Below are 27,235 nucleotides of genomic sequence, written 5' to 3'. Positions count from 1 at the left end.
GTCAGGGCACATGCCTGGGTTGCGGGCTTGATCCCCAGTAGGGGGCATGCAGGAGGTAGCCAATCAATGACTCTCTCATCATTGATGTTTCTATCTCTCTCTCTCCCCCTTCCTCTCTCTGAAATCAATAAAGGACATCTTATATGTGGAACCTAATGAACAAAATAAACTGAGGAACAAAATAGGTCCAGAGACATGGATGCATGGAACAGATTGAGGAATCTGAGAAGGACAGGGGTAGGGGTGGGGGGTGGGAAGAGATTAACCAAAGAACATATATGCATAACCCATGGACATAGAAAACAGTGCAGTGAAGGCCTGGGATGGGCTGGGGGTGGGCAGAGGAGGGCAAAAGGGGGGAAAATTGGGGACATCTGTAATGCTGTCAACAATTTTTAAAAGCCACACGTTCTAAAGCCTTCAACTGCTTAACAGATAATGAGGATTCAGTCCTTCGACACCTGGGTCTTCCTCTTGTTTGGGTTTGGTAAAGTTTGTCCCTGAAAAGTAGAGTCTAGCCATGGACTCCAACAGCCCTGGGTTTGAGTCCCAGCCTTACAAAGTCACTGTTTGACTCTGGGCAAGTAACTCAGCTCACAAAGCCTCAATTTCCTCTTCTGAAAAATGAGTTGATAGCAGTTCCTTCTTCATAGGAGTCCTCATGTCCTTCCATCCAAATTTCTTCATAGGAAGAGCCTTGACACAGCACATACTCCCAGGGGAGAAACATTAGCATTCATTTGGATGGTGATGCTGAACATTATGAGAATGTGTTGTACTGGCTTGGGAAATAGCTTTCTTCTATGTTCACTGGGATGATTGGACACTTTAACTTAATTTTATATGGTGACACTGACTCAATTCTTTGTCTCTTGCTGCACATTTCCTCCTTTCTCATAGGAGAAAAATCCTCATAACAATTTATAATATATCAAAATATTGATGGAAACCTTAAGCCCTAATGTCTGAAGATACCTGTGGGCATGATTTATTATAGAAATTCCTGTGTTATAATTTAGCAATTAGGAAATATTGATAAATGCAAACAGATTATTGATGTCAATTAAAATAGTACAAGATTGATGAGCCTCTAACAGTGCTTTGACACAGGCAGTTAGAGAGTAATGCTCATCAATATACATCTAACCTCTATAAATGCTGAGGGAAATTAGGCTGCCAGGAAACAAAGGGTGCTTTCAAATTAAAGTAAGATTATTTAAACAAATGAGCATCTACTCAACAGGAATAACTAACAGAACCTCAAGTAAATTCCTATAGAAAATAAAGAATGCTTACTAGTGACTCAAGATAAGATAAACAATGAAAGTATCCAAGAGGTGTCAAAGAATATGACACACTGACTTGGCTAAAGGGTGGCCCAAGTGCCTAATTATATAAGTGAAGAGCATGGGCCAAGCCAGAACCTAAAGAAAATGGCAGTTTTTAGGGTAGTATCTTAGAATATATTTTGAAAATGGCGTACTCGTATCCTCCCATAACCACATAAAAAATACAACCAAACTACAGAACAACCATCATTCGGAGCCACCTGAAATCTAGCTGAACGGATGTCCTACAACTAAGGATATAAAGAAGATGCTACACTGAGACTGGGAGGAGGGGTGGAGATACAGAACAGGCTGGTCTCACGTGGCAGATAAAAATTGGGAGGGATGTCTTGGCTGCAGAGATTCCCCCTGAGAAGCAAGGGGTACCAGACCCACACCATGGTCACCAGCCCAGGGTTCCAGGGTCAGGAAGAGAAGGCCTCATAATTTGGCAAGAAAAACTAGTGGGGATTGTGGCTGAGGCAGATGGAGGGCTGCTGAAGTCCTAGGCAGTTCCTTTTAAAGGGCCCACGCATGGACTTATTCAGACTTACTCCTGCTGAGCTCCAGCACTGGGCAGGAGCTCAAAAGGCACCAAAGGCATACAGGGAGAAACTAAAGAGTCTGGCATCAGGGCAAGAGCTGGAGGGGCAGCTTTCCCCCAGAGAGAAGTACTAGCAGATGCCACTGCTCCTTTGATGAGCCCTTCCCCCACAACAGAGCCAGCAAGTAGGCACCATATCTGAGACTCCATCAACCTGGCTCATACTGTTTGCGCCACCCTGATGATTCCCTGAGACCCTGCCCCACCAGCTTGCAGGCCCACTCAAGCTGTTTCCAGTGGCTTTTCCATACAAATGGCCTGTTTTGGCTCATGCTTCAGACTTTCCTAAAATCTCTCAAACAAGCAGCATCTGGCCTCAGCATGCCCTATATCTCTTACTAAGTGGCCCTAGCAGTTGTGGTTCACAGCTTGGCCTCCCCTGGGTACCTCCAATCCCAGCACAAGTAGCAGCCATCTGCAGATTGTTCTGTAACTCAAACCAGGTGGCCTTGGGCAGAACACTGGTGGTAGCTGACGTTGGCCTGCACCTCCTGAGAGGCCCCAGAGCCAGAACACCCCGTGGAAGGCTTCAGACCATGTCGAAGCACCACCCAACACCTGCACAGGTGACACACTCAAGGGGCGGACTCTGTGGGCACCAGAGCCTGCTGAAGTCAGTCCTGCTGCTTAGGGTGGGCCCCTGCACAGTTGATCCTCCACGGTGTTGTAGCTGATGAGTCTTGGGGTAAGTCCTTCTCAATGACATGCCAACAGCAATCAAAGCTCAACTACAACAAGAGTGTGTACATAGCCCACATAAGGGGTGATGCACCTGGAGCACCCAGAGAACGTGAATGGGGAAGCTGTGCTGCTGGACCCTAAAGTACACCTACTACGTTAGGCCACTCTACCAAGCCCAGGAGATATAGAAACAAACACAGTGAGGCTGCCAAAATGAGGAGACAAAGAAACATGCCCCAAACAAAAGAAAAGAATAAAACTCCAAAGAAAGACCTAAACAAAAGAACAGAATAAAACTCCAAAGAAAGAACTAAACAAAATGGAGACAAGCAATCTATTAGATGCAGAGTTCAAAACACTGGTTATAAAGATTCTCAATGAACTTAGGGGGAAGAGGAGATAACTTAGAGAAAGCTTCAACAGCACAAAAAAGGACATGGAAACCATAAAACAGAACCAGTCAGAAATGAAGGATACACTAACTGAAATGAAGAATAATTTACAAGGAACCAACAGTAGAGCAGATGAAGCTGAGAATCAAAATAGTGATTTGGAGTATAAGGAAGCAAAAGCACCCAATCAGAACAGCAAAAAGAAAAAGGAATGAAAAAAAAGGGGGATAGTGTAAGAAGCCTCTGGGACAACTTTAAGGGTACCAACATTTGCACTGTGGGTGTGCTGGAAGGAGAAGAGCAGCAAGAAATTGAAAACCTTAAAAAAGAAATGACGGATGCCCGGCTGGGCGTGGCTCAGCAGTTGAGCGTCGACCTAGGATCCAGGCGATCGGGGTTCGATTCCCGGTCGGGGCACATGCCCGGGTTGCGGGCTGCAGCCAATCAATGACTCTCATCATTGATGTTTCTATATCTCTCTCTCTATCTCCTTTCCTCTCTCTGAAATCAATAAAGATATATTTTAAAAAAAAAAAAATGACGGAAAACTTCATTAACCTGGTGAAGGAGATAGACATAAAAGTCGAGGAAGTGCAGAGAGTCCCAAACAAGATGAACTCAAAAAGGCCAACACCAAGACACATCATAATTAAAATGCAAAATGTTAAAGACCAAGAGAGAATCTTAAAAGCAGCAAGAGAGAAGCAGTTAGTTACCCACAAGGGAGCTCCCATAAGACTGTCAGCTGTTTTCCCAATAGAAACTTTGCAGGTAAGGAAGGGATTGGCATGAAAAGTAATGAAAAGCAAGAACTTACAACCAGGACTACTGTACTCAGCAAAGCTATCATTTAGAATCGAAGGACATAAACAGAGCCTCCCAGACAAGGAAGAGCTAAAGGAGTTCAGACAAGAAAAAGCTAAAGGAGTTCATCACCACCAAACCAGTATTACATGAAATGTTAAAGGAAAGAAGGAGGAGGAGGAGGAGGAGGAAGAAGAAAGAAGAAAGAAGAAAGAAGAAGAAGGAGAAGAAGGAAGAAGAAAGAAGAAAGAAGAAAGAAGAAAGAAGAAGAAGAAGAAGAAGAAGAAGAAGAAGAAGAAGAAGAAGAAGAAGAAAGAAAGAAAGAAAGAAAGAAAGAAAGAAAGAAAGAAAGAAAGAAAGAAAGAAAGAAAGAAGAGGAAGAGGAAAAGGAAAAAGAGGAGGAGGAGGAGGAGGAAGGGAAAGAGACGGAAAAAAAAAAAAGATAAAAAATATGAACAAAAAACAAAATAAACAAGCACAACAGAAACAGACTCAGAGAGCCTGGTTCAGCGGCTGAGCATGGACCTAGGATCCAGGAGATTGCGGTTCGATTCTCGGTCAGAGCACATGCCCGGGTTGCAGGCTGGATCCCCAGTCGGGGGCGGGCAGGAGGCACCCGATCAATGACTCTCTCATCATTGATGTTCCTATCTCCCTCTCTCTCCCTCTCCCTTCCTCTCTCTGAAATCAATAAAGATATATTTAAGAAGAAAAAAAAAAAACAGACTCAGAGATACAGAGAACATTTTGATAGTTGTCAGATGGGAGTGGGGTTGAGTTAAAAGATGAAGGGATTAAGAAGTAGAAGCTGGTAGTAACAGAATAGTCATGGGGATGTAAAGTATAACATAGGGAATATAGTCCATAATATTCTAGTAACTATATATGGTGTCAGATGGGTATGAGATTTATTGGGATGTTCAGTTACTAAGTTATATAATGTCTAATCACTGGGGTGTACACCTGAGACTAATATAATATTATATATCAAATCTAATTGAAAAATAAAAAATGATTTTTTTGAAAAGAATATATTTTAACATTCCCAGTTGCCCTATTTTAAAAAGAAGACCCGAAAATAATCTTAGATGTATTTTAAATGAATAGTATAAACAATCAAGGCCTCATGCTCTCTATATAGGGAATAGTGTGGATTTGAGCTTGGATTACTAATAGAATGAAGCATTGGGAATTTGTGAAGGAAAATCAGTTTAAAAGGGAGACAAGATAAATTTTGGTCATGATGGGTTTCAAGTGTTGGTAAAACATCCAAGTGCAAATATCTACTGGACAAAGAGGTCAACAATTTGCATGACAATAGAGAATCAAAGATGAAAAAAATTATAGACCAATATCCCTGATGAACATAAATGCAAAAATCCTCAACAAAATATCAGCAAACTGAATTCAGCAATACATTAGAAAAATCATACACTATGATCAAGTGGGATGTATTCCTGGGATACAAGGCTGGTACAATATCTGCAAATCAATTAACATGATACACCACAGAAAAAAAAGGAAGGAAAAAAGTCATATGATCATATCAATAGATGCAGAAAAAGCTTTTGATAAAATCTAGCACCCACTTATGATGAAAACTCTCAGCAAAATGAAAATAGAGGAAACATACCTTGATATAATAAAAGCCTTATACGACTAACCACAGCAAATATCAGACTCAACAGGAAAAAATGAAAAGCATTTCCCTTAGATCTGGAACAAGATAGGGATGTCCACTTTTACACTCTTATTCAACACAGTAGTGGAAGTCCAATCACAGCAATTAAGACAAGAGAAAGAAATAGAAGGCATCCAAATTGGAAAGAAAGGTGTAAAACTGTCATTATTCTCAGGTGACATGGTGCTGTATACAGAGAACCCTAAAAATTCCACCAAACAACTATTAGAACTGAAAAATGTATTCAGTAAAGTAGCAGGATACAAAGAAATATTCAGAAATAGGTTACATTTTTATACATCAATAATGAACTATCGGAATAAGAAACTAAGAAAACAATCTTATTTACAATTGCATATAAAAAAACACACCTGGGAATAAATTTAACAAAGGAGGTAAAACACCTGAAGAAAGAAATTGAAGAAAGTACTAATAAAATGGAAGCACACACTGTGCTCATGAATAGGAAGAATTATCATTAAAATGTCCATACTACTGAAAGCAATCTATAGATTCAACACAATTCCTATCAAAATACCAATGGTGTTTTTCATACAACTAGATTTAAATAATCCAAAAATTTATATGGAAACACAAAAGACCCTGAATAGCCGTAGCAATCTTGAGAAAGAGAAGCAAAGTTGGAGGTATCATGCTACCTGATATCAAACTAATTAAAGCAACATGGCACTAGCATAAAAACAGGCACATGGATCAATGAAACAGAATAGAGAACCAAGAAATAAACCCACACCTATACGGTCAATTAATATATTGACAAAGCAGCAAGAACATACAATGGCGTAAGACAGTCTATTCAATAAATGGTGTTGGGAATATTGGACAGATACATGTAAAAAAAGGACATAACTTCCTTACACCACATAGAAGAATACATTCAAAATGAATTAAAGATTTAAATGTAAGAAACCAAGTCATAAAACTGCTAGAAGAAGACATAGGCAGTACAATCTGTGACATTTCTCTTAGCAATATTTTTGTGTGATATACTTCCTCAGGGAAAGGAAGAAAAAAAAAAAAAAGAAGACAACAAATGGGACTACATCAAACTAACTTTTGCACAGCAAAGGAAACCATCAACAAAACAAAAAGACAACCTACTTAATGGAAGAAGGTATTTGCCATTGATACATCCCATAAGGGGTTAATATACAAATCTATAAAGAATGGATACAACTCAACACAAAACAAACAATCAAATTAAAAAATGAGCAGAGAACCTGAATAGGTACTTCTCCAAAGAGGATATACAGATGGCTAAAAGATATATGAAAAGATGGTCGATGTCGCTAATCATTAGAGAAATGCAAATTAAAACCACAATGTGATATCAGCTTATACCTGTCAGAATCGGTATCATCAATAAATTAACAAACAAGTGTTGGTGTGAATGTGGAGTAAAGGGAACCTTCCTGCACTGCTGGTGGGAATGCAGATTGGTGCCACTGTGATGAAAAACCAGCATGAGGTTCTCAAAAAGTTAAAAATGGAACTGTCTTATGACCAAGTAATTCAATTTCTGGGAATATATCCTAAAAAATCCAAAACACTAAATAAAAAAAAATATATGCACCCCTATGTTCACTGCAGCATTATTTACAATAGCCAAGATAGGGAAGCTACCTAAGTGTCCATCAATAGATGAGTGGATAAAGAAGAGGGGGCACCTATATACAATGGAGTATTACTTGGCCATAAATAAGAATGAAAATGTTATCATTTGTGATAGCATGAATGGACCTAAGGATATTATGTTAAGTAATTCAGACAAAGAAAGATAAACAGCATATGATTTCACTTACATGTGGAACCTAGAGAGCAAAATAAATAAACAAACAAAATAGAAATGAACCCATAGATAGATCAGACTGATGGTGGCCACAGGGGAGGGGGTTGGGGGATTGGGTAAAAAGGTGAAGGGATTAAGAGCTACAAACTGGTAGTCACAAAATAGTCACAGGGCGCTGGCCAGTGTGGTTCAGTTGGTTAGGGTCATCATATGCACCAAGAGATTGCAGGTTCAATTCCCGATGAGGGCACATGCCTGGGTTGTGGGCTTCATCCCCAGTAGGGTGCATGCAGGAGGCAGCCGATTGATGGTTCTCTCATTAATGTTTCTCTCTTGCTATTCCTCTACCTTCCTCTCTCTTTCTAAAATCAATGAAAACATATTTTTAAAAAAGTGCATTCTTTAAAAAGAAATAGTCACAGGGATGTAAACTACAGCACAGAGAATGTAGTCAATAGTACTGTAATAACCATGTATGGTACCAGGTGAGTACGTGACGTATCTAGGGGACCACTTTCTAATGTATATGATTGTTTACCCATTATGGAGTACACCTGAAACTAATACAAAATAATGTTGAATGTAAACTATATTTGAAAAATAAAATGTAAAGTTCTTTAAAAAAAAAAAAAAAAAAAAAGGGACTCACTAGAGATAAGAAAGGCCACGTCTGCTGCTTAGGCCCCAAGTGAGAGACAGAGCCTGGGCTAGAACCAGTGCTTCTGAGTTTAAAACTCTTCCTTTTGTGTCTTCCTACCAAACCACCTTGCCTTTATTTAATCACTAATGCTGTGCTTACTGTATCTATGAGGCACTGGAAATACCAGGGTGAATAAGAAAACAACCCTGTCCCTCTGGAAGGTCAGAGGCTTAGGGGCAGAAATAACTTACTAATATGCCACTGGAAAGCCACGTAAACAGTGCTGTAGTCACACTTCAGTGTCTTCATAGCCCAGAAGACAGCAAGATTTCAGCAGACAAGAAAGGGGGAGGGTGGGCATTGAAAGCCTTCCCTCAGGAGCTGGGTGTACATGCCATGCTGGTCTGATGGACATGGAAGGCCCAGCCCTCAAGGACCCTGCAACCCAGACAAAGCAAGAGGCAGGTGCTTCCAGTCATGAAGCAACTGCAATGCTGCAAAGGCAGGGCATAAAGTATGACTGTCCATGCCACAGGCTCCACATGGTACAGCGACAGACAGGAGCAAGCTTATTCCTGATGGTTCCCTATGCTGCCTAGAGTAGAGGAAGAGTGGTCAAGGTCTTGTAGGAGAAAAAGAGCTCAGTGTAAAAAAATATTTCCAGTAAGAAAAAAGCTTTAATAAGATGAAAAATACAGCTATAAAGATGCTGCAAATAGCAGCAAACTTTAATAGCTGAGAGTTATTGAGAAAAGCAAAACACTATGTTTAGCATTAAGATAGAACACAATTCAAAGCAAGAGAAGACTTAATTTTTTTCTCTTTCTACAGTCTCTCCTTCCCCATCCCACCCTTTCTCAGGTTTGTTGAGTCCTACTGAAGAAATCCTCATTGGTAAATGAGGTATCTATAACCTGTCACCTGTAGGAAAGGGCCACTTCTGTTCCTCACCTTGACCCATGTAACATTCCTGCCATTACTGGGTGTTAGAAGCTTTACGAAGTATTGCCAAAACCTTTTCTCGAATTGGTTTCCCTGCTGAGGCTGACTATGAAGAACAAACATTATATAACAGCATTACATAACCCAGTTACTTCCCTGTGCTCAACAAAACACGGTATCTGTGAGATCTGGGCAATCAAGCTTTCTTTTTAAAGTCAATTTAGTAAATAAAGAAGGTCAGTGACATAACTTACCCTTGTAGTTCTTAATCCCTTCACAGGTATGTTTTTGGAACCTAATGATCATTTTCAATTATTTTCAGAATCAGAAAATGTCAGGCATAAAAGGGATCTTAGACAGCCATGGTATGACCCTCTCCTTACTTACAGGAGGAACCTGGCATATGATGACTGCCTGAAAGCTGCCAAGGAGGGAGGTGGGAGCAGCACCCACCTCTGCTGGCGCCTGGGCCAGCCAGCATGCAGTGACTATTTATTGGGCTTTGAAGGCAAATTTACCTCTGTGTAGGCAATTCTGGAATGTACTCACTTATTAGTGAAATTCAGGAATAACCTACTGAAAGAAACCCCCAGCCCAATTTCAACAAAGCATTTAAACCCAGGTTTGTTAAATACAGCAGATTCATAAAGAAGTTCTTGTGCTATTAGAGATCTTGGAAACCAATGCACCAATTTCTTACTTTTTGTAGATGAGGCCTAAAGGGTGACGGACTTCCTGGTGGTGCAATCACTAATTTGTGATAGACTTTGAAGAGGAATCCATGTGACCTTGGGGTTGATCTAGTTTCACTGTATGAAGGAGGTGAGGTGGGTGGGGAGAAGAGAAGTACTGTATGAAGCAGAAATGTTTGAAAAAAAGGAAACTATTTAAAATACCGATTTAATTGTGCACTAGCATTATTAAATAAAACAAAGATTATTACAGTGCCAGATCTTAGATAATTTTTAGAGTTTCTGATTATTTATAACTGACCAATCCATAAAATAACAGCCTTAATTACCAGATAGAGGAAGAGATAAAATTTCTGACACACTATTTGTCTTTGATATTTCAAAAATACAGCAAGGATAAAACTAACAAACTTAAGAATGGTATTCTGAAAAAGATGGAGGTGGACTGAGTGGAAGCTACACTGACACTCTCCCAGGACCAAACTGGAATTACAACTAAAATATAGAAAAACCATCCTGAATAATCAACTGCAACTGAAGACAAGCTGCAGAGCGCCCTCATAACCAAGGAGGAAAAGGGGAGACCATATTGGGACCGGTAGGAAGTGCAGAGGTGCCAGAGGGCTGGCTGGGCTCCCACAGGCAGCAGCTGAAGGTCCAGAGGTAGATCTCAGCTGTGGGGGTTTCCCACTGAGGACCCTGGGGCCTAAATCCCAGGCTGGGCTTCCCAGCCCAGAGCACCAGAGCTGAGAAAGGTGTCCACATAACATCTGGCTGTGAAAACCTACTGGGTTTCTGTCTGCCAGAGAGAAACAGCTGGAAATGCAGGCACTCTCTTAAAGAGCCAATGCACAGTTTCATGTGGAGCCACTCACCTTGGGCTCCAGCAGAGGGAGAGCAGAGTGGACTGGAGCTGTGTGAGGAAAATCTAGGATTGTGGGCTCTGGAGATAGAGGTCAGAGGGCACCCCTCTGGATTCCTGTGCCTAGTCATTCCCCCATACTGCAGAGGCAGACATTTACCTTCCTAGCAGCTTTTGCCTGAGGGAAAGCAATTGCCCCACCCCGCTGGAAAATCTCTTACCCTACCCCATGGAGTTTCTAGAGCCTGAGAGTCATTAAGAAAATCAGATTAATCAGCCTGCAGGCAGAGGTAGACCTCAGAGTGCTTTGAGTCTCTGCCTGATCGGCTTCTGGAATCGGGCTTTGGAAAAGCAGACTTTGGTGTGCATCTTAGTCCTGTTCAACTGGACCCAGCCACAGCAGAGGAGACCTCAAGCCTAGGGTTGTTGATAGCTGCAAACAGGGTATTCAAGGCCCATCACAAACAGTGTCTGACACTGGCCTGCACCAGAGATTGTCCAAAAAGGCTAAGAGTCCTAGCATGCCTACCTAATACATAGAAATAAACCAACTAGGCAGCCAAAATGGGGAGACAAAAAAAAAAAAAAAGCCCCAAATGAAAGAACAAGAGAAGTCTCCAGAAAAAGAGCTAAATGAAATGGAGATAAGCAACCTCTCAGATATAGAGTTCAGAATACTGGTTGTTAGGATGCTCAATAGCAGGAGAAAAGATATGAAAACTATGAAAAATGACCAGTGAGAAATGAAGAATGATATAGCAGAAATAAAGAATACATTGGAAGGAATAAACAGCAGATGAGATGAAGCTGAGGATCAGATCAGCAAATTAGAAGGGTAGAAAAAAATCACTCAATCAGAGAACCAAAAAGAAAAAAACAATTAAAAAACAGGAGAACAGTTTAAGAAAGCTGTGGGATAACATGAAACATAATATTTGCATCATAGGAGTGCCAGAGGAGGTCGAAAGTAAGCAAGGGTTAGAGAACATGTTTAAAGAAATAATGGCAGAAAACTTCCCTAACCTGGTGAAGGAAAAAGTCACAGATATTCAGAAGGCACAGAGAGTTCCAAGTAAAAAGAATCCAAAGAGGCCCATGCCCAGACACATCATAATTAAAATGCAAAAAATTCAAGGACAGAATCTTAATGGCAGCAAGAGAAAAGCAGTTACCTACAAAGGAGCTCCCATTAGGTTGTCCTCTGACTTCTCACCAGAAACTCTACAGGCCAGAAGGGAATGGCATGAAGTATTCAAGGTAATGCAAAACAAGGATCTGAAACCAAGACTACTCTATCCAGCAAGGCTATCATGCAAATAGACGGTGAAATAAAGACCTTCCCAGACAAAAAAAGGCTAAAGGAGTTTATCACCACCAAACCAGCATTGCAAGAAATTTGAAAGGAATTGCTATAATAATAGTAAGAAACAGAGAGAGAAATATAGGCATAAAAAATTAAAATGGCAATAAATAAGGACCTATCAATAATAATCTTAAGAACTTTAAGGGAGAGATTAATAGCAATACAGTCATAGTTGTGGACTTTAACACCTCACTGACTTCACTGGATAGATCTTCCAGACAAAAAGTCAACACAGATACAGTAACTCTAAATGGCACACTAGATCGGATGGATTTAATTGACATTTACAGAACATTTCACCCCAAAGCTGCAGAATATACATTCCTCTCAAGTGCACATGGATCATTCTCAAAGTTAGACCACATATTAGGACACAAACCAAATCTCTACAAGTTCAAGAGGGCTGAAATCGTATCAAGCATCTCAGTTCACAATATCATGCAATGAGAAATCAACTACAGTAAAAACACTCAAAAACATTCAAACACATGGAGGCTAAATAGCATGTTATTAAACAATGAATGGGTTACCAATAAGATCAAGAAAGAAATAAACTTTGTAGAAATGAATGAAAATGAACACACAACCCAAAATCTATGGGACACAGCAAAAGCAGTCCTGAGAGGGAAGTTCATAGCACTACAGGCCTATCTCAAAAAGCAAGAAAATTTTTTAGTAAACTATCTAACCCTACAACTTAAAGAATTAGAATGCTCCCCTGTGAAGCTGTCTGGACCAGGGCTTTTGTTTGCTGGGAGGTTTTTTTAAATTGCTGCTTCAATTTCATCAGTTGTTATTGGCCTATTCAGGTTTTCTGATTCTTCCTGATTCAGTTTTACATGATCTCACTCATATGTGGAATCTAATAAACAAAACAGACTGAGGAATAAAATAGATCAAGAGACACAGAAGCATGGAATCTCAGTGGGAAGGTGGGGGTGAGGGAGTGGGTGGGGAGAGATTAATCAGAGAACTTATATGCATATATTCGTAACCCAGGGACACAGACAATAGTGTGGTGAAGGCCTTGGGGGAGGGACATGGATGCGGGGTGGAAGGGATCAATGGGGAAAAAAGGGGGGATATCTGTAATACTTTCAACAATAAAGATAAATAATAATAGTAAAAAAGAATGGTATTCCTTTGTCTCTACTAGAAAAATGAAATGATATTGTTTTAATAGAGATTAAATATCACGACCAAGGATAGAGAGGTATTATCTTTGTGTTAGAATTTAAATTTAGGTGTACCTTGCTCAAAACTTCTCTTACTATTATTATGTCTTTGAATAAAACTACTACAGTTTTTTAGGCTGATACATGTGTAATTGGGAGAAATCTTTCCAACATAACCAATAAAACTATCCTTCATACACCCACCCACCCCAACACACACACAAAACCCATCAAATTTGAAAAAATCCAACTGCAGATATTAAATGCTTAGGAAAGGAGTACATGTTCTCATATATACACTGGACTTGGGGGGCGGGGTGTCAATATCTCCCTGTATCTCAGAAGATGTAGTACAGAAAACACAAATAACATGAACAGGGTATGCCCCTGCTATTGCCCTTCTTAGAAGATGTGACATTGTTCCTTTGTCATCTTGGGAGAAGATCTTCAGCATAAGCATGACTTGAATTAACTCTGATTGCTTGAAAGGATGAGCCAGGCGGTAAGGCATCAAAAGGTTTCCACTGAAGGGCACTTCAGTGGTAGCTTGTCAGGAAAAGCACAATTGGAGCTGCAACCTTCAGATCTATGGGGAAATTCTGAGTAAACACTTCTTAAATAAGGTGGCTGAGCTTGAACATTTTCAGACTGTGGTTTCTGTATTTTTTTCTTTTAAAGGCAGAGAGAATGAAAGTGTTTTTTTGAGAAATGATAAATAAGATCAGCCCCTGGATAAACTATTCAAAAGACTACAGACGGTAAGCTGTCAGCTTCTAATAAGAGTTCTAAATGAGCAATTAGAAAAAAGAAATACAGATCTTGTCTTCTCTCATCTCCAAAGTCTTGTTTACCTTCTGTCAAGTTAAGGCCACCTACCGTGTGATCCCTCTTCTAAGAGCTGGCTAAAAAATCAGAATAGATGTGGGCTCATCATTCTCCTAATTGTGTCCTTAGGAAAACTATTCAAACATGCCCAGTTTGAATTTCCTCATCTAACCCAAGGGTAGTAGTATGTTTCTTACAAGGCTGCTATTAGGAGAAACTGAGACAACACATTCGATTTGCTTAGTACACAGTGTCAGTGCATAGAGAGGGAACAATGAACCCCCACTGACAACAAGCACACGCCACCACCACCACCTTCATCTCTTTAGCCCTGGCCAGTGTGGCTCAGTGGTTAGTGTCGGCCCGAGCAAAGGGTCAAGGGCATGTACCTGGGTTGCAGGTTCGATCTCTGGCCCGGTCTGGGCACATGCGGAGGCAACCAATTGATGTTTCTCTCTCTCCCCCCCCCCCATTTTCTTCCCCCCTTTCCCTCCCCTCTAAAAATAAAACAAAAATCAACGGAAAAATATCCTTGGGTGAGAATTAACAACAACAAAAGACCATCTCTTTACAGATGTGGTAAATAAAGCAAATAAACAACTTGCCCAAGATCACATGTAGAACTTCCACCTTGTGCCTATGAGATCAATGCACTTTCTGCTCCAGAGTTGATATTATCTACTTCCACTTTAGATGCTTCAGCAACAAAAAGAGTTCAAGGAATTCAAGAGTGAACAGCTATAGCAGACTAGATGGGAGGGTAATAAAAATTCCCAAGAGAAACTTGTGCAAAAGCTTTCTATGGTCAGCATTACTAGTGCCTTCCTCTCGAGCAATTCTGAACATGGAAATATGCAAAAGCCCTACTATTAAATATGAAAAATGCAGATGTGAGAGAGGCTTCATCTAGAAAGGAAATGGAATCTTGTTTTGTGCATGTCAACCTTGGAGGAATCAAGTAAGTTTAACGGGAAATCTTCAACCAAGAGGCATTTCTTCTACAAGAATGCCAACTGTGGGCATACTACTCGCCCCAGACTTCAGGATTTACTGGAATTTCTAGAAAAAGCAGAGAGAGGGGAAGTTAGTTTAAATTCTTGTATGAGGAAGTCTTTTTATAGCTGCAGAGGAACTATATATTGAACAGGCTGAAAAAAATGAATGCCATATATAGGCCAAGCTATAAAACTAAATAGCCTTCTCATTGCCCTGATTTCTTAAACTTTGATAAGGGCTGAGGAATTTTTCATTCCTATTGAAATAATTCATATATCTAAAGATACAGAGTTCACTTAGGGGGCAATCTGGTCACTGTATATAAATTCAAAATGTTGATTTCCTGAGGATTTTCATTAAAGTCTAAGACAGAGTACATAAATCTCCTTGTTTCTGTCTTATTATTTTTTAAACATGTAGATTGAAGCTTTGATCTAATTTTAGTTGATTTATATAGGTATAGGGGTAAGTACTACTGGGATATACTTTTAAACTCTATATATTTCTGTTCTATTAAATGAATGAATAATAGATGGGATCTAAGATGGAGACAAGGAGTTTGTCTCCAAAGAGTCAAAGTAAGAAAGAACTTCTACAAGGTTCAGACGAACCTCATAATCCCATCCCAACTCTGCCTCCAAAAAACTCATAAGGTCAATTCATAATTACATGGACTAGAGTGGGTACTTGGTAAGTATTTAGGGAAAGAAATTGTGGGCACAGAATTGCAATATACACAGTGCATTTGATTCATTGAGCAGGCTGTGCTTACTGTAGCAAAGAGGCCAGTCAGGGAGCAGGAAGAAGTTAATTAGGAAGAAACTAGCATTAACATCCAGGCTTGAAGAAAGTCCTTTAATCTTCCCTTTGCCTATTACTTAAGACATTATTGCTTTTCAACTGCTATTTAATTTTCTTTGAAAGAAGATGTTCTGCTCAGAGACAGGTGCTAGTACTGGTGATGTGTCACCTACCACAAAGGTTAGGGCCAAGAGAAATTTCTGGAATTCAAAATACAGGGTGGGACAAAAGTAGGTTTACAGTTGTATGAGAAACAGAGCTTATTCTTGTATTATTATTAATTATTGTATTATTTTCCATATGAACAACTGTAAGTATAGCTGGCTACAACTTTGCTCATCTGTAGCCTAAACTACAGTGTTAAGATCCTGGTGAAAAATGATCAAGGAAAGCTGAGCATAGAGCAATTTACTCTAAAATGTATCAGTCAGTTTCTGCAAGTAAGAAGGGCACAGATATTGAAGCACAGAAATTTAGAACTGGAAGCAGCCTTAGAAATCACAGTATAATCTTTACATTTTCCTGATAAGAAACGGAAGACTCACAGATATAAATCCACTTGTTCAAGCTTCAAATAACTTAAGCCTCCCATCCTCAAATACCAGTGTCTGAAGCATTTAATTTCTTTTTTCCCAGTTAAGGAAAAAAACTGATGACTAGCTATAGAATTCTTTTTTGGGGGGGAGAAGGAGAGATTTTTTTTTATTGTGAAAAAAAACCGCCACATATATCTTCTTAACCATTTTTAAGTGTACAGCTCAGTACTAAGTGCATTCACATTGCTTTGAAACAAATCTCCAGAAGTTTTTCAATCTGCAAAACTAAAACTGTGTACCCATTAAACAAGTCTGCTTTCCTCACTTCCTCCTGTGCCGGAAAACCATCACACTTACATTCTGCCTCTGTGAATGTGACTACTCTAGGTTCCTCATAAAAGTGGATATTTCACTTTGAATAATATCCTCAAGGATCTGGCATGAGTCAGTGCTTGTCTCCTTTTTAAGGCTGAATAACATTACACTGGATGTGTATACCACGTTTTCTCTATCCATTCACCCATCAGTGGAAATTTGGGTTGCTTCTACCTCTTGGCTATTGTGAATAGTGTATAATTCTCTTCATCTATTTTAAATGCCCCTAGTGTAGGAATTACCTTTACTCCATCAAAACAACTGCCAAGTAAATTTTATTTTTTTTAATCCTCACCTGAGGATATTTTTTCCACTGCTTTTCAGAGAGAGTAGAAGGGGAGGGAGGGGGAGAGAGAGAGAGATAAACACTGATGTGAGAGAGAGACATCGATTGGTTGCCTCCCACACGCACCCTGATCGGGGCCAGGGATCGAGCCTACAACCCAGGTACTTGCCCTTGGCCAGAATCCAACTTGGGACCCTTCAGTCCACAGGCCGATGCTCTAACCACCGAGCCAAACTGGCTAGGGCCTGACAAGTAAATTTTAGAGATTCCCCCAAATGATCAAAATGCTACTTAAGCTAAAATATATATGAGGGGAGATACAGAGTACACTATTTACTTTTCCCTAAAAGGACCTAAAACACTTCTACCTCTTCACAGGCTACTGTAAAAGATGAGAGCTGTGAACATGTTGTCACTTCTAACTCAAGTTTTAACCAGGACTTTGGGCACTGGAGCGAATGCTGTAGTGGCTGATATGAGAGAGGACCAGTCAATGTTCTCCAGCTTCTCATTGCTCAACAGGCACATTCAAAAAGTTACTACTGGTGCATAGTAGTAACTATCCCTTGACTATTCCCTTGAATGGTCATTTAAAAACTAAACAATAAAACAGCAAATAAAAGTAAAAAGTATGCTTTCAGAGTCTCATCTACCACCACCCAAAATGCAAATAAATTAGTAACATTACTTTGCTTTTAGGGATCTACAAAAATGATAACTAAGTATAAGCCAAGAAACACTGAAAATGCTTCACCTCACATATACACACACTTAGGTTAACGAAAACGCCTGCTACCTGTAATAACCCCTTGCCTACGATCTTTAATGGCTGTACATAATATCTGCTCTAACTGCTTGTAACTGCAGATTCATAATTCTGATACATCCACTATTTGAATTGCTTCACTAAAAATACCACCAAAACCGAAAAACCCCCACTAGCATAAGAACAGCCAATGTGGTATAAAATCATCATCACTGAAAAGCCTCTGGCAAAACTGGTATGACTCTAAAGCCTTGTCAACATCCAGAATTAGAAAGCACCCAGTCTTCCTCTCACTGTACAGTTATATACCACAGCAACAATATATTTCTCCATCCAAATACATAAGTCGCAGAGAAATCTTGTTTTGCTAGATTCAGTCTTTACCTTTATACATTTATAGCCTATTACTGGTAGGGTAACCAAACATTATTTGGATCGAAATTTGGTGCTAAATCTACCAGCGTACATAAGTCAGGGGTTGGGAACCTCCCAGTGTGGAAGAGTTGTTCTTTTCCTGGAGATCAAGGCTTTACCTGGCTAATGACCTATGAAAAGGGGCCAAAAAACAACATTTACACACACACACACACACACACACACACACACACACACACACACACACACACACACGGCAGCTGGAAAGGTGTCTGTGAGCTTTATCATCTGTGGAAAAGTAATGCTGAGATCCTGGTGGATGGTCTCTGGGTCCAAGTAATCAAGTGAAAGAGGGACTTGCTATGAATGACAGTACAGCTCATGAGGGTAATGTCTCAAGATCCTCATTGGGTTTCCGCTTTCCTCTCAAGGTTCATTCTCTCTGAAGAGAGGTTTTGTGTGGGCAGCAAGATACCATGATTTTGGTGGCACACACTCCCTAACTGCAGTATGTGATCTCAGGAGCCGAACTCTTCATATATTCATTTAATCCACAAACAAATATTAAGGGCCAACTCTATGTGGGGCTGTTCTAGGTACTCTGGATAACAATAACAAGTGTTTACTATATGACAGCATCCTTCTAAGGGGTTCACATATGTTAACTTATTGGATCTTCACTATAACCCATGAAGTTGGGCCTGCTGTCATCTGTTCTCTACATGAGCCACGGAGAGGTTAGATATCTGGTTCAAGGTCACAGTAGGTTGAGTCAGGATCTGAACACAGGCAGGCTGGCTCCAGAGCCCATGCTCTTGCATACCAGGTAGCAGTGACCATGACAGGTGAGATCCCTGTCCTCAAAGAAAAGGAGAAAACAGACAAAGCAACAGCAATGTTATTTTTGGTTCCCTAAGTGCCGTAATGAAAACTAAAGCAGGGTAAGGTGATAGTGACAGAGGGGAAGTCTGAGCAAAGTATGAGTGAAAAGGGGGATCGAGATATTGGAAGGTCTGGGGAGAGACTATTCTAGGCAGAAGGTGCAAAGGCTCTGAGATGGGAAGAAGGTGGAGATGTACCAGGGCCATGAAGAAGGTACTGACATAGTGCAAGGGAGACAAGAGCAATGGAGGGCCTTTAAGGACTTCATAAGGACCCGAGAATTCATTGTCAGGGTGCTCTGAAGCCCCTGGAGGGTTGTGACAAGGGGTGTAACCTGCTCTGATTTTTGTTATAAAAAAGACCATTCTGGCAGTGTGTGAAGAATAGCACATTTGGGGAGCGGGGCAATTGGAGGCAATTTAGAAGGCCATTACAGTGGCCAGTGAGAAGGAAACACAGATGCTGCTTTCTTTATGGCCTTTTTGCCAAGGTCAACTTATACCAGCTTAGAGTGAGGTGGCTCTAGGAGTTCACTACATCTCGTAAGCCAACTACAGACAATATTATTCTTGAATTCAGGAAGTCTTGATGTGAAAGGGACGGGAACAGAAACCTCCCCATTGTTGAAGTATAACTGGCTAACTAGTTTTCTGATGGAATGAGAATGCCTTCATTTGTCAGGGCTCCTCCTCCGAGGGCCTTCTGGGATCACATGATCAGTCCTCTGTTGCTCTACTAGTTACTATGGAAGCCTTGGGCCCTGGCGAGGCTGCCCTGGGGTGTGTGGGCCCCGGCCCTCTGCACATGTCCAGAGGCTCCATGGTTTGAGTCTGCTAAGTGGATTCACTGGGGATATCTGAAGACAGCCAGTCTAGTCTTTTTTTTTTTTTGAGAGGGTAGTTTTAGCATTTCAAAACAAAGACACAGCTGAAATGGTGGAACAGATTACTTACAGGTAACCTTTTCTAAGCATTTTCTACTCTGAACAACCTTACACTAGAACAGGGGTGGGGAATGTCCGACCCATGGGCCATATACGGCCCATGAAATCATTTCATCTGTCCCTGCCATACAAAATTATCAACTTAAAAATAGCCTGCAATTATATTTGGTCAAACATTTAATTGAATTTATTGAATTTTGAGTCCTGCTTGCAATTGCCTTGGCAGGGCCAGACCAAGTGATTTCGTGGGCAGAAAAAAGGTTCCCCACCCCTGCACTAGAAGATGAAACCAGTCTGTTTTGGTGATGCAGCTTTTACATGGTAAAGTGCCAAAGAATTAAATCTTTCTGAGTTTATGCAAAACAAGGACAAGTTCCAGTGGTAAAGGTCCCATAAATTTCAACCACTGATGCCTGGAAAATGCCATCGTTCTCGAGTTTTCAAAATGCAACTCATTTATCTGCTACTCTCAAAGTATATGCAAATATGCAGATCAGTTTCTTTGTATGATTAGCCTATTACCTTTTCATTCCCTTAGTCGAAGATCATTTCCTATGCTTCTCTGAATGTGGTAAAGTTATTCTATTGCTAAATAACTATAGAACTCAAGGAGGGTCATCAGAACCTGAAATGTTATTCTGGAAGGGGTTGCTTCATTATGTAGACAATAGAACAAGACTTTTAATTTTGACATAAAATGAAAACTACAGTTTTTAATACTGCTTCTTTTTTTAAAAATTCTGTTTAGAGTCAGGCATGAAGAACAAATGTTAATATATTATGATATGATATAAAGTCAGTCAAGCTAAAGAACCTCTTTCCAAAACACAAGCAGAAATTATGAAAATGGCAAGGGGCTTCCCTTCCACACTTTATAAACAAATTTTCTGCAAGAGAGAAAAACGAATAGCAGCAGAAATAAAGCTTATGGTATGATTGCTGCTAAACCCAAGGAAAACAGTGAAAAGTGTAATTTTTTTAGAGAGAAAGCCAGCTGATAGCAGGCCACTTTAGCCTTTGGCTTGCTAATGGATTTTGCAAGATGGACATATCACACTACCCAGAAACCATGCTGTGGCAGATGCTCCACTCTATCTCAAGAGAAAGAGAAAGGCAAGCATGAATCAAGGTGACCCCTGGCACTTCTACAAAATGAAAACAAAAGCACCTTCCAGGGTCCTTTATGGGGTCAATCCCAAAGCAGCTGTTCACACCATTTGTACTTGCAGATACACCTTCCATATGGCAACAAAATTAGATTCCTCACCAATGACCATGTCTTCAAGACAATCTTATCTTGAAGTATGATTTTAAAATACTAAGAAAAGTAGAACACATTTATATTCTTTGACCTTTGTCCATATAGAAATGTGTAATAGATCATACAAAGAGACAACATTTTTTGGAAGTTTCGTATACTTAAAGCATCAACCTTTAGTTAAATGTGAGAACTCAGCTTCCCAAAGGATGCACTCCCTGGAATTTCTGGAAAGCTGATATTTCCTTTATGTTCTCCTTGAGTTCAATAATATAATAGGTCATCTTTCTATGTCTATATGAGTAAAAGGAACAGTCTCATGATTCTGTGTAAATCATAAACACCAAAAGCAGTGGCATCCAATCAAGGGGATGTGTCAAAGCTTTATGCTCTTAATGAACTATCTTACCTGTCGACGAATCATTCCCAGGTCTCTTTTGGCGTTATTCACTAGAGTCTGAATTTCTACAGGATCTTTCACATTCTTATTTTCTCTGAAGGCATCTCTTATCCTCCTGATAGCGTAAGTTCTAAACAAATTAAGGGGAAAAAAAAGAAAAGGTGTCAGCATCTCTAAAGCTATGCTTTTAAATGAATTTAAAAGCTTTCCTTAGGAATTAACTGATATTCTCCTAAGGATAATCCACTTTGTTATCTGCTCTTGGGTAAGGACCATCCATTACAATTCTGGGATGACTAAGCAAACATATTTAGGGATATAAATCTGCCCCAAACAAGTCACATATAAATGGCAAACTACTACTGAAATGCTCCTTAGATTACTGGTTCTTTATAGAGTTATTCACATCTGGCTACCCTCCATTTACACAGATAATTGAATCTTTAATGTACAGAGACAAAGCAGAAACTAAGAGGGGAACTAGTGCACTACATATGCATGCACCAAGGTAGTGAGTGATCTAAGCCAGACTTGGGGCAGCTCACCAATCTTGTCCCATATTTTGGCTGTTTCTTCCTCTTGTACAACTTAACACGTTAGGATCCTACCTTAGTCCAGAGCGGAGATTACACACATATGCACATACATGAACATGAACATGCCTAACACTCCCCTACCCCCATATAAATTACATGCAAGATGGACAGCAGTTCAAGAACAAGGCTTTCAAATCAGACAGGCTTGGATTTGAATTCTTGCTCTAGCTTCCGATCTGTGTGAACCTGGGCAAACTTCTTAACATAACCCATGTTTTCTGTCAGACACAATCCTGCCTACCTCCCAGGGATGCTGGTGGGGGAGAGGGGAGCTTTATAATGAGTGTCTGGAATCTGGAACAGAACCTGGTACAAAAAAATGACTCAATAAATGAAAACTTCCTCTTCTTCTTCCTGCTATTCCTTACTGCAATTAGTATCTCTCTCTCCTAGAGTCACTCATGCCAGTGTGTGCAAACAGGGTAGTTGGTCTGGATAATTAGCCACTGCAGCTGAGTCAAGGGTCCTGATACATTCCCATACTCAGAGGGTCATGGCCTTCACCCCCAGGCCCATCCATCTGCACCAGATTAAAGACAAGGCACTAAGGAGAAGCAGCCCAAGTCAAACATATCAGACACGATTTTCTCTATCATCTCAGATTGCTTTGCTCTTAACTTTGAAAACCAGCTATAGAATCCATGCGAAACTATTCGTAACATTCAGAAACAGAAGAATGGAAATAGAGGCAAAGAAATGAGAGAAGGGAATATAATTTCCTTGGGAGCTGGGGTGGGTGGATGTTGAGAGATGGATACAATTTATTGGGGAACTTTATTTTAAAGAGGACTAATTTGCTTTAGATAAACTTTACTAAATTAAAAAGATGTTAGTTAAAAATTCAAATATCAGGTTCCTCTGCATCAAAAGCAAGAGTAAACCAAAATCTTGAAACCTTAAGAACCTATAAAGAAGGAAGGAAGACAGTTTAGGAACTTGCATTTCGGTGATGTAAGCCACTGCCAAGACTTTCATCTTAATTCTGCGTGAACCCACTGGAGATTTTATAGTGGAGATTTTTGTGTTTTTTCTCTCTCTTAGGGTGACAATGATTGGAAATGGGATCCTTGTACTAGAAGACACTTTATAACGGGCTCATTCATTTATAAAGGCATATGGGAGGACTTTACTAATAGACTTATATTACATATAATTTTTCTTCATGAATAGCTGCTAATCTAACAAGATTTTAGATAGTAGGTAGGTAAACTATAAGCAATTTCTTACACAGCATAATGGTTATTTATATGACATAACATCATTCCTCTTTACACCCACACACTCCTCCTCCAAAACAGTTTCTTTTTTGGTGGTGATGGGAGTGGGGGGGGGGGGCAAAATAATTTAAATCTAATATTCTGTTTAATATGCAGATTTATTTTATAATAGAAATTAACCTCAGGGAACCATCCATTGTTTTGATTCTTCATTCAGGATGCTGCATGGGCTGTTTGGAAGAATAAAATGAGCAATAGTAGTCATTGCTAAATTCATTTTCCTGAGAGCTAGTGACTAGCCAAGAATAGCTAGAAAAAAGGCAGTATAGCTTACAATATAAAGATCTAAGTTCTTCCAAAGTTTAAGGAAATTAGACAATAGCTTAAGAAAGAGTTCACCACCACCAAACCAGTATTCTAAGAAATGTTAAAGGGGCCCCTTTAAGAAGAAAAACAGATAAAAAATATGAATAACAAAATGGCAATAACTACGTACCTATCAATAATTACTTTAAATGTAAATGGATTAAATGCTCCAGTCAAAAGAGATAGGGTGGCTGAATGGAGAAAAAAACAAGACTCATATGCTGCCTATAAGAGACCCACTTCTGATCGAAAGACACACAGACTGAAAGCAAAGGATGGAAAAAGATACTTCATGCAAATGAAAACAAACAAAAGGTGGGGTAGCAATACTTATATCAGACAAAATAGACTTTAAAATGAAGGCTATAATAAGAGACAAAGAAGGACATTTTATATAGAATATCCAAGATATGGAAGCAACCTATCTATCAATAGATGATTTGATAAAGATGTGTACATATATATAATGGAATATTACTCAGCCGTAAAAATGAATGAAATCTTACTATTTGCAACAACAAAGATGGGTATTATGCTGAGTGAAATAAGTCAGACAGAGAAAGACAAATATCATGTGATTTCACTTATGTGTGGAATCTAAACAACAAAACAATGAACAATCAAAACAAACTCACATAGAGAACAAGCTGATGGTTGCCAGGTGGGAGGGGGTATGGGGGGGCTGGGTGGAAAAGGTGAAGGGATTGAGAGGTACAAATTGGAAATTACGAGACAGTCATGGGGAAGTAAAGTACAGCATAGGGAATATAGTCAATAACATTGTAATAACTATGTATGGTGCCAGGTGGGTAACAGACTAATCGGGGATCACTTTGTAAGCTATATAAATGTCTAACCACTATGCTGTGTACCTGAAAGTAATGTTATATTGAATGACAACTATATTGAAAACAAAAACAGACTCACATTATAAACAAACACAAAAATACACCCACATTATAAGCAAACAATAAACATAAGAAGTGGGAAAAAATATATATATATTTGAAAATCGTATCACAAACGTGTAATTCTCCTAACATTTAAAAAGCTCTAAGAAACTATGAGAAAGCTATGAATGACCAAACAGAAAAGTGAGCAAAGGATACATAAACTGAATTCTCAGGAAATGGTAATCAAAGGCTTATAAACATGAAATATATTTAGTCTTATTCATAAGAAAAACACAAACTTAAAGTACAAGGTGTGGATTTTAAAAAATAGCTTACGACTCTCAACAACTTATATCAATTGAGCTCAATCAAGTTGCAGTGTTCTGAATATTTTGCTGTGTAATCTTGCTATCTCCCCAAATCTCCAAAGTCCATACCTAAAGGAATGAATCTAGATCTTCAAATTAAATGTGTCTATAGCAATCAAAAGTTGTTCAAGCTTTGGAGGCACCTTTGACACGAATGACGCAATAATTGACACTTTCTTGCTCTCCCTCCTTCTCCAGGGTTTAAAACTATGGTGATAGTTGTATGAATTCTTATTTCAAATGACCATAATTTTGTGAAGGTGGTCACAAATCTGGCTGAATTTCCAAATTTTGTATGAGAGGGCCAACCACCAATTATTTTAATCTTGCCCCTGCCCTGATTTTTATCATTTGCAATATTTTCAACGCTACTAAAGTATGCCACTCGTCCTTGAACACACTCTGGCTATCAGCCTCTTGACTACATCTCCAAGCAAGAACATTTCAATGAAAATGTGCAGATGCTGCAATGAAAGTGGCTGCCAGCTGCTACAGTGTACTGCATTAGGATCTTAATAGAAGTCAGATGCTGTTTGATTCAAGGCATGAAAAATGAACACATAATGGTAACAGAACAGCAGTAGCTACCAACTATGAAAAGCAAGCATCCAGACACAGTAAGGCTGTGCTTCTCACACAAATCATCGCTCTCCCTCTATCCTGAGCTTTGCAGTTTCTTGGTATTTCTTTGCGCAGGTTCCCATTTGGCTTCTCTTCTCCACCCCAGCCTTTGCCCGTCTGCCTACCATCAGACCTCCAAGTGTCCACAGGTTCTTCTACTAGCTATACTTTCAACACTGCAAGGATCAATCTTTTATGAGATTCTTTCACCATTACAATTTTCTAGTGGCAAAGCAATGCAGCAGGTGGTAATGAAAGCTCTGCAGTAGCTGAGGTCCTACTTCGCTTTCTCCCAGAACCACTGTCAGCCAAATGCAGGTGATAATCATCACAGCCTTCCCATCACGTGGGAGACCACACTGGCTTTTGCGTCTAAAAGGTGCGATCTGAAAACCAGTTGCTGTAGACACCTTATTTCTGTAATCCTTTATCACTACCCCAATGCTGGTTTCTCTGGTTATCTATCCAGTAAAAACCTTTGTGCTTTTTCTTCCTTCCTCCAGCCCCAAGTCAAGTGTCCCAGCAACAAAACAACTCAAACCTTCCTACTGGTCTCTTTGGGGCAAACTCCTTCAACTGCTTGAAAGGAGATCTCCTCCATCTACTCGCCCGAACTCACATGTGCCTGGCCCTGCAGACAGTGCTTCCTTCACAACCATGAAGAGGAAGCTGCTTAATTCTGCCATGTCTCCAGATTCGGAGGGGGCTGAGACGAGAGTACCAATGTGTTCTTGGATCCCACTGCTGCTTCCGGATCACCTGGTCACGTCTACACACCTTGGGGCCAAGCTACTAAATGCAGCATGTTGTATGTCTCCATGACCCTGCTGTCCGCTCACTTCAAGATTCAACAAGCCTTAATATCTAGAGGGTACCACCAATTTTAGGTAATTTAACTTACTGTAATTTTTAATAAAAATAGTATCTTTGAAAGTCAATAATTTTTATAGTGAGTTGGATGACAGTATTTGCAGTCTTTTCCTGAGGTATCGATGTTTGCCTCACTGAAAGGAGAGTTCCACAGCTAGTTGGTTTCTCCTCCTGTTCTTTAGACCTACTAGTTATTTCCTCCTAATCTTCTCTGTAAGCTAATCTTCTGCTGCCTCTTACAGTGTATTCTCTATGGCTTTGTAATGTACTTCTTTTCTTTTTAATAAAATCTCCTCTGGTAATTGCATCTGTGTCCAACTATCATATACTATATGTCATTGGATACCAAATCTTTCTCATACCAACTTCTCCTTTCTGATTTCCACATACGTATGATCCAACTGCCTTTTGGACTTGCCAACAAAAGGTACCCACTATAACCACTACAGATTCTCCTACTGAACACTTTCAAAACCAAAGTCACCATCTTCCTTTCCCTTTGCTCCCAATGGCCAGCATTTCCTTCCTAGGTAGGAGTGTCTTCATACAACCACTGTCCAAGTCAGACATTTGGGGATTCACCCTAAATTCCTTTCTTTCCCTTATTTCCTTACATTCATCCAATCACAAAATCTTACTGGTTCAACCTTCTACATCCCTTCTGAATCACTTTCCACTTCTCCAAATACTCAGTCTGTATCTGGTTCAGGCTCTTACCTCTCATATCTTGGAATTATGGTACGTGTGTGGTGTATAATAAACTGGATAGTAACACAAATACAGAGAAAGCTCAAGGACAATTCGAAGGTCAAAAGTACTCTGTATAGATAACAGAGTGAGGAAGAGAGCAGAAATATTCCTTCTTATGAGAGTTCCTGCTAGAATAT

The 27,235-nt window shown here is 39.8% G+C and overlaps 1 protein-coding gene across 1 annotated transcript in view; it reads right to left on the bottom strand.

Annotated features, from left to right (window-relative positions):
* Positions 1–27,235, bottom strand: part of LYRM4 (LYR motif containing 4) — a 135,258-nt gene that overhangs the window by 73,952 nt on the left and 34,071 nt on the right. Inside the window, exon 2 of the mRNA XM_081143640.1 lies at positions 21,427–21,547. Coding sequence (XP_080999766.1) covers positions 21,427–21,547 — 121 coding nt within the window. The remainder of the gene's footprint in view (positions 1–21,426; positions 21,548–27,235) is intronic.

Source organism: Miniopterus schreibersii (genome assembly GCF_964146895.1).
Source record: "Miniopterus schreibersii genome assembly, chromosome: 8".
NCBI classification, from domain to species: Eukaryota; Metazoa; Chordata; class Mammalia; order Chiroptera; family Miniopteridae; genus Miniopterus; species Miniopterus schreibersii.
Note: the sequence above shows the minus strand (reverse complement) of the source record. Positions and strands in the feature narration are given on the sequence as shown.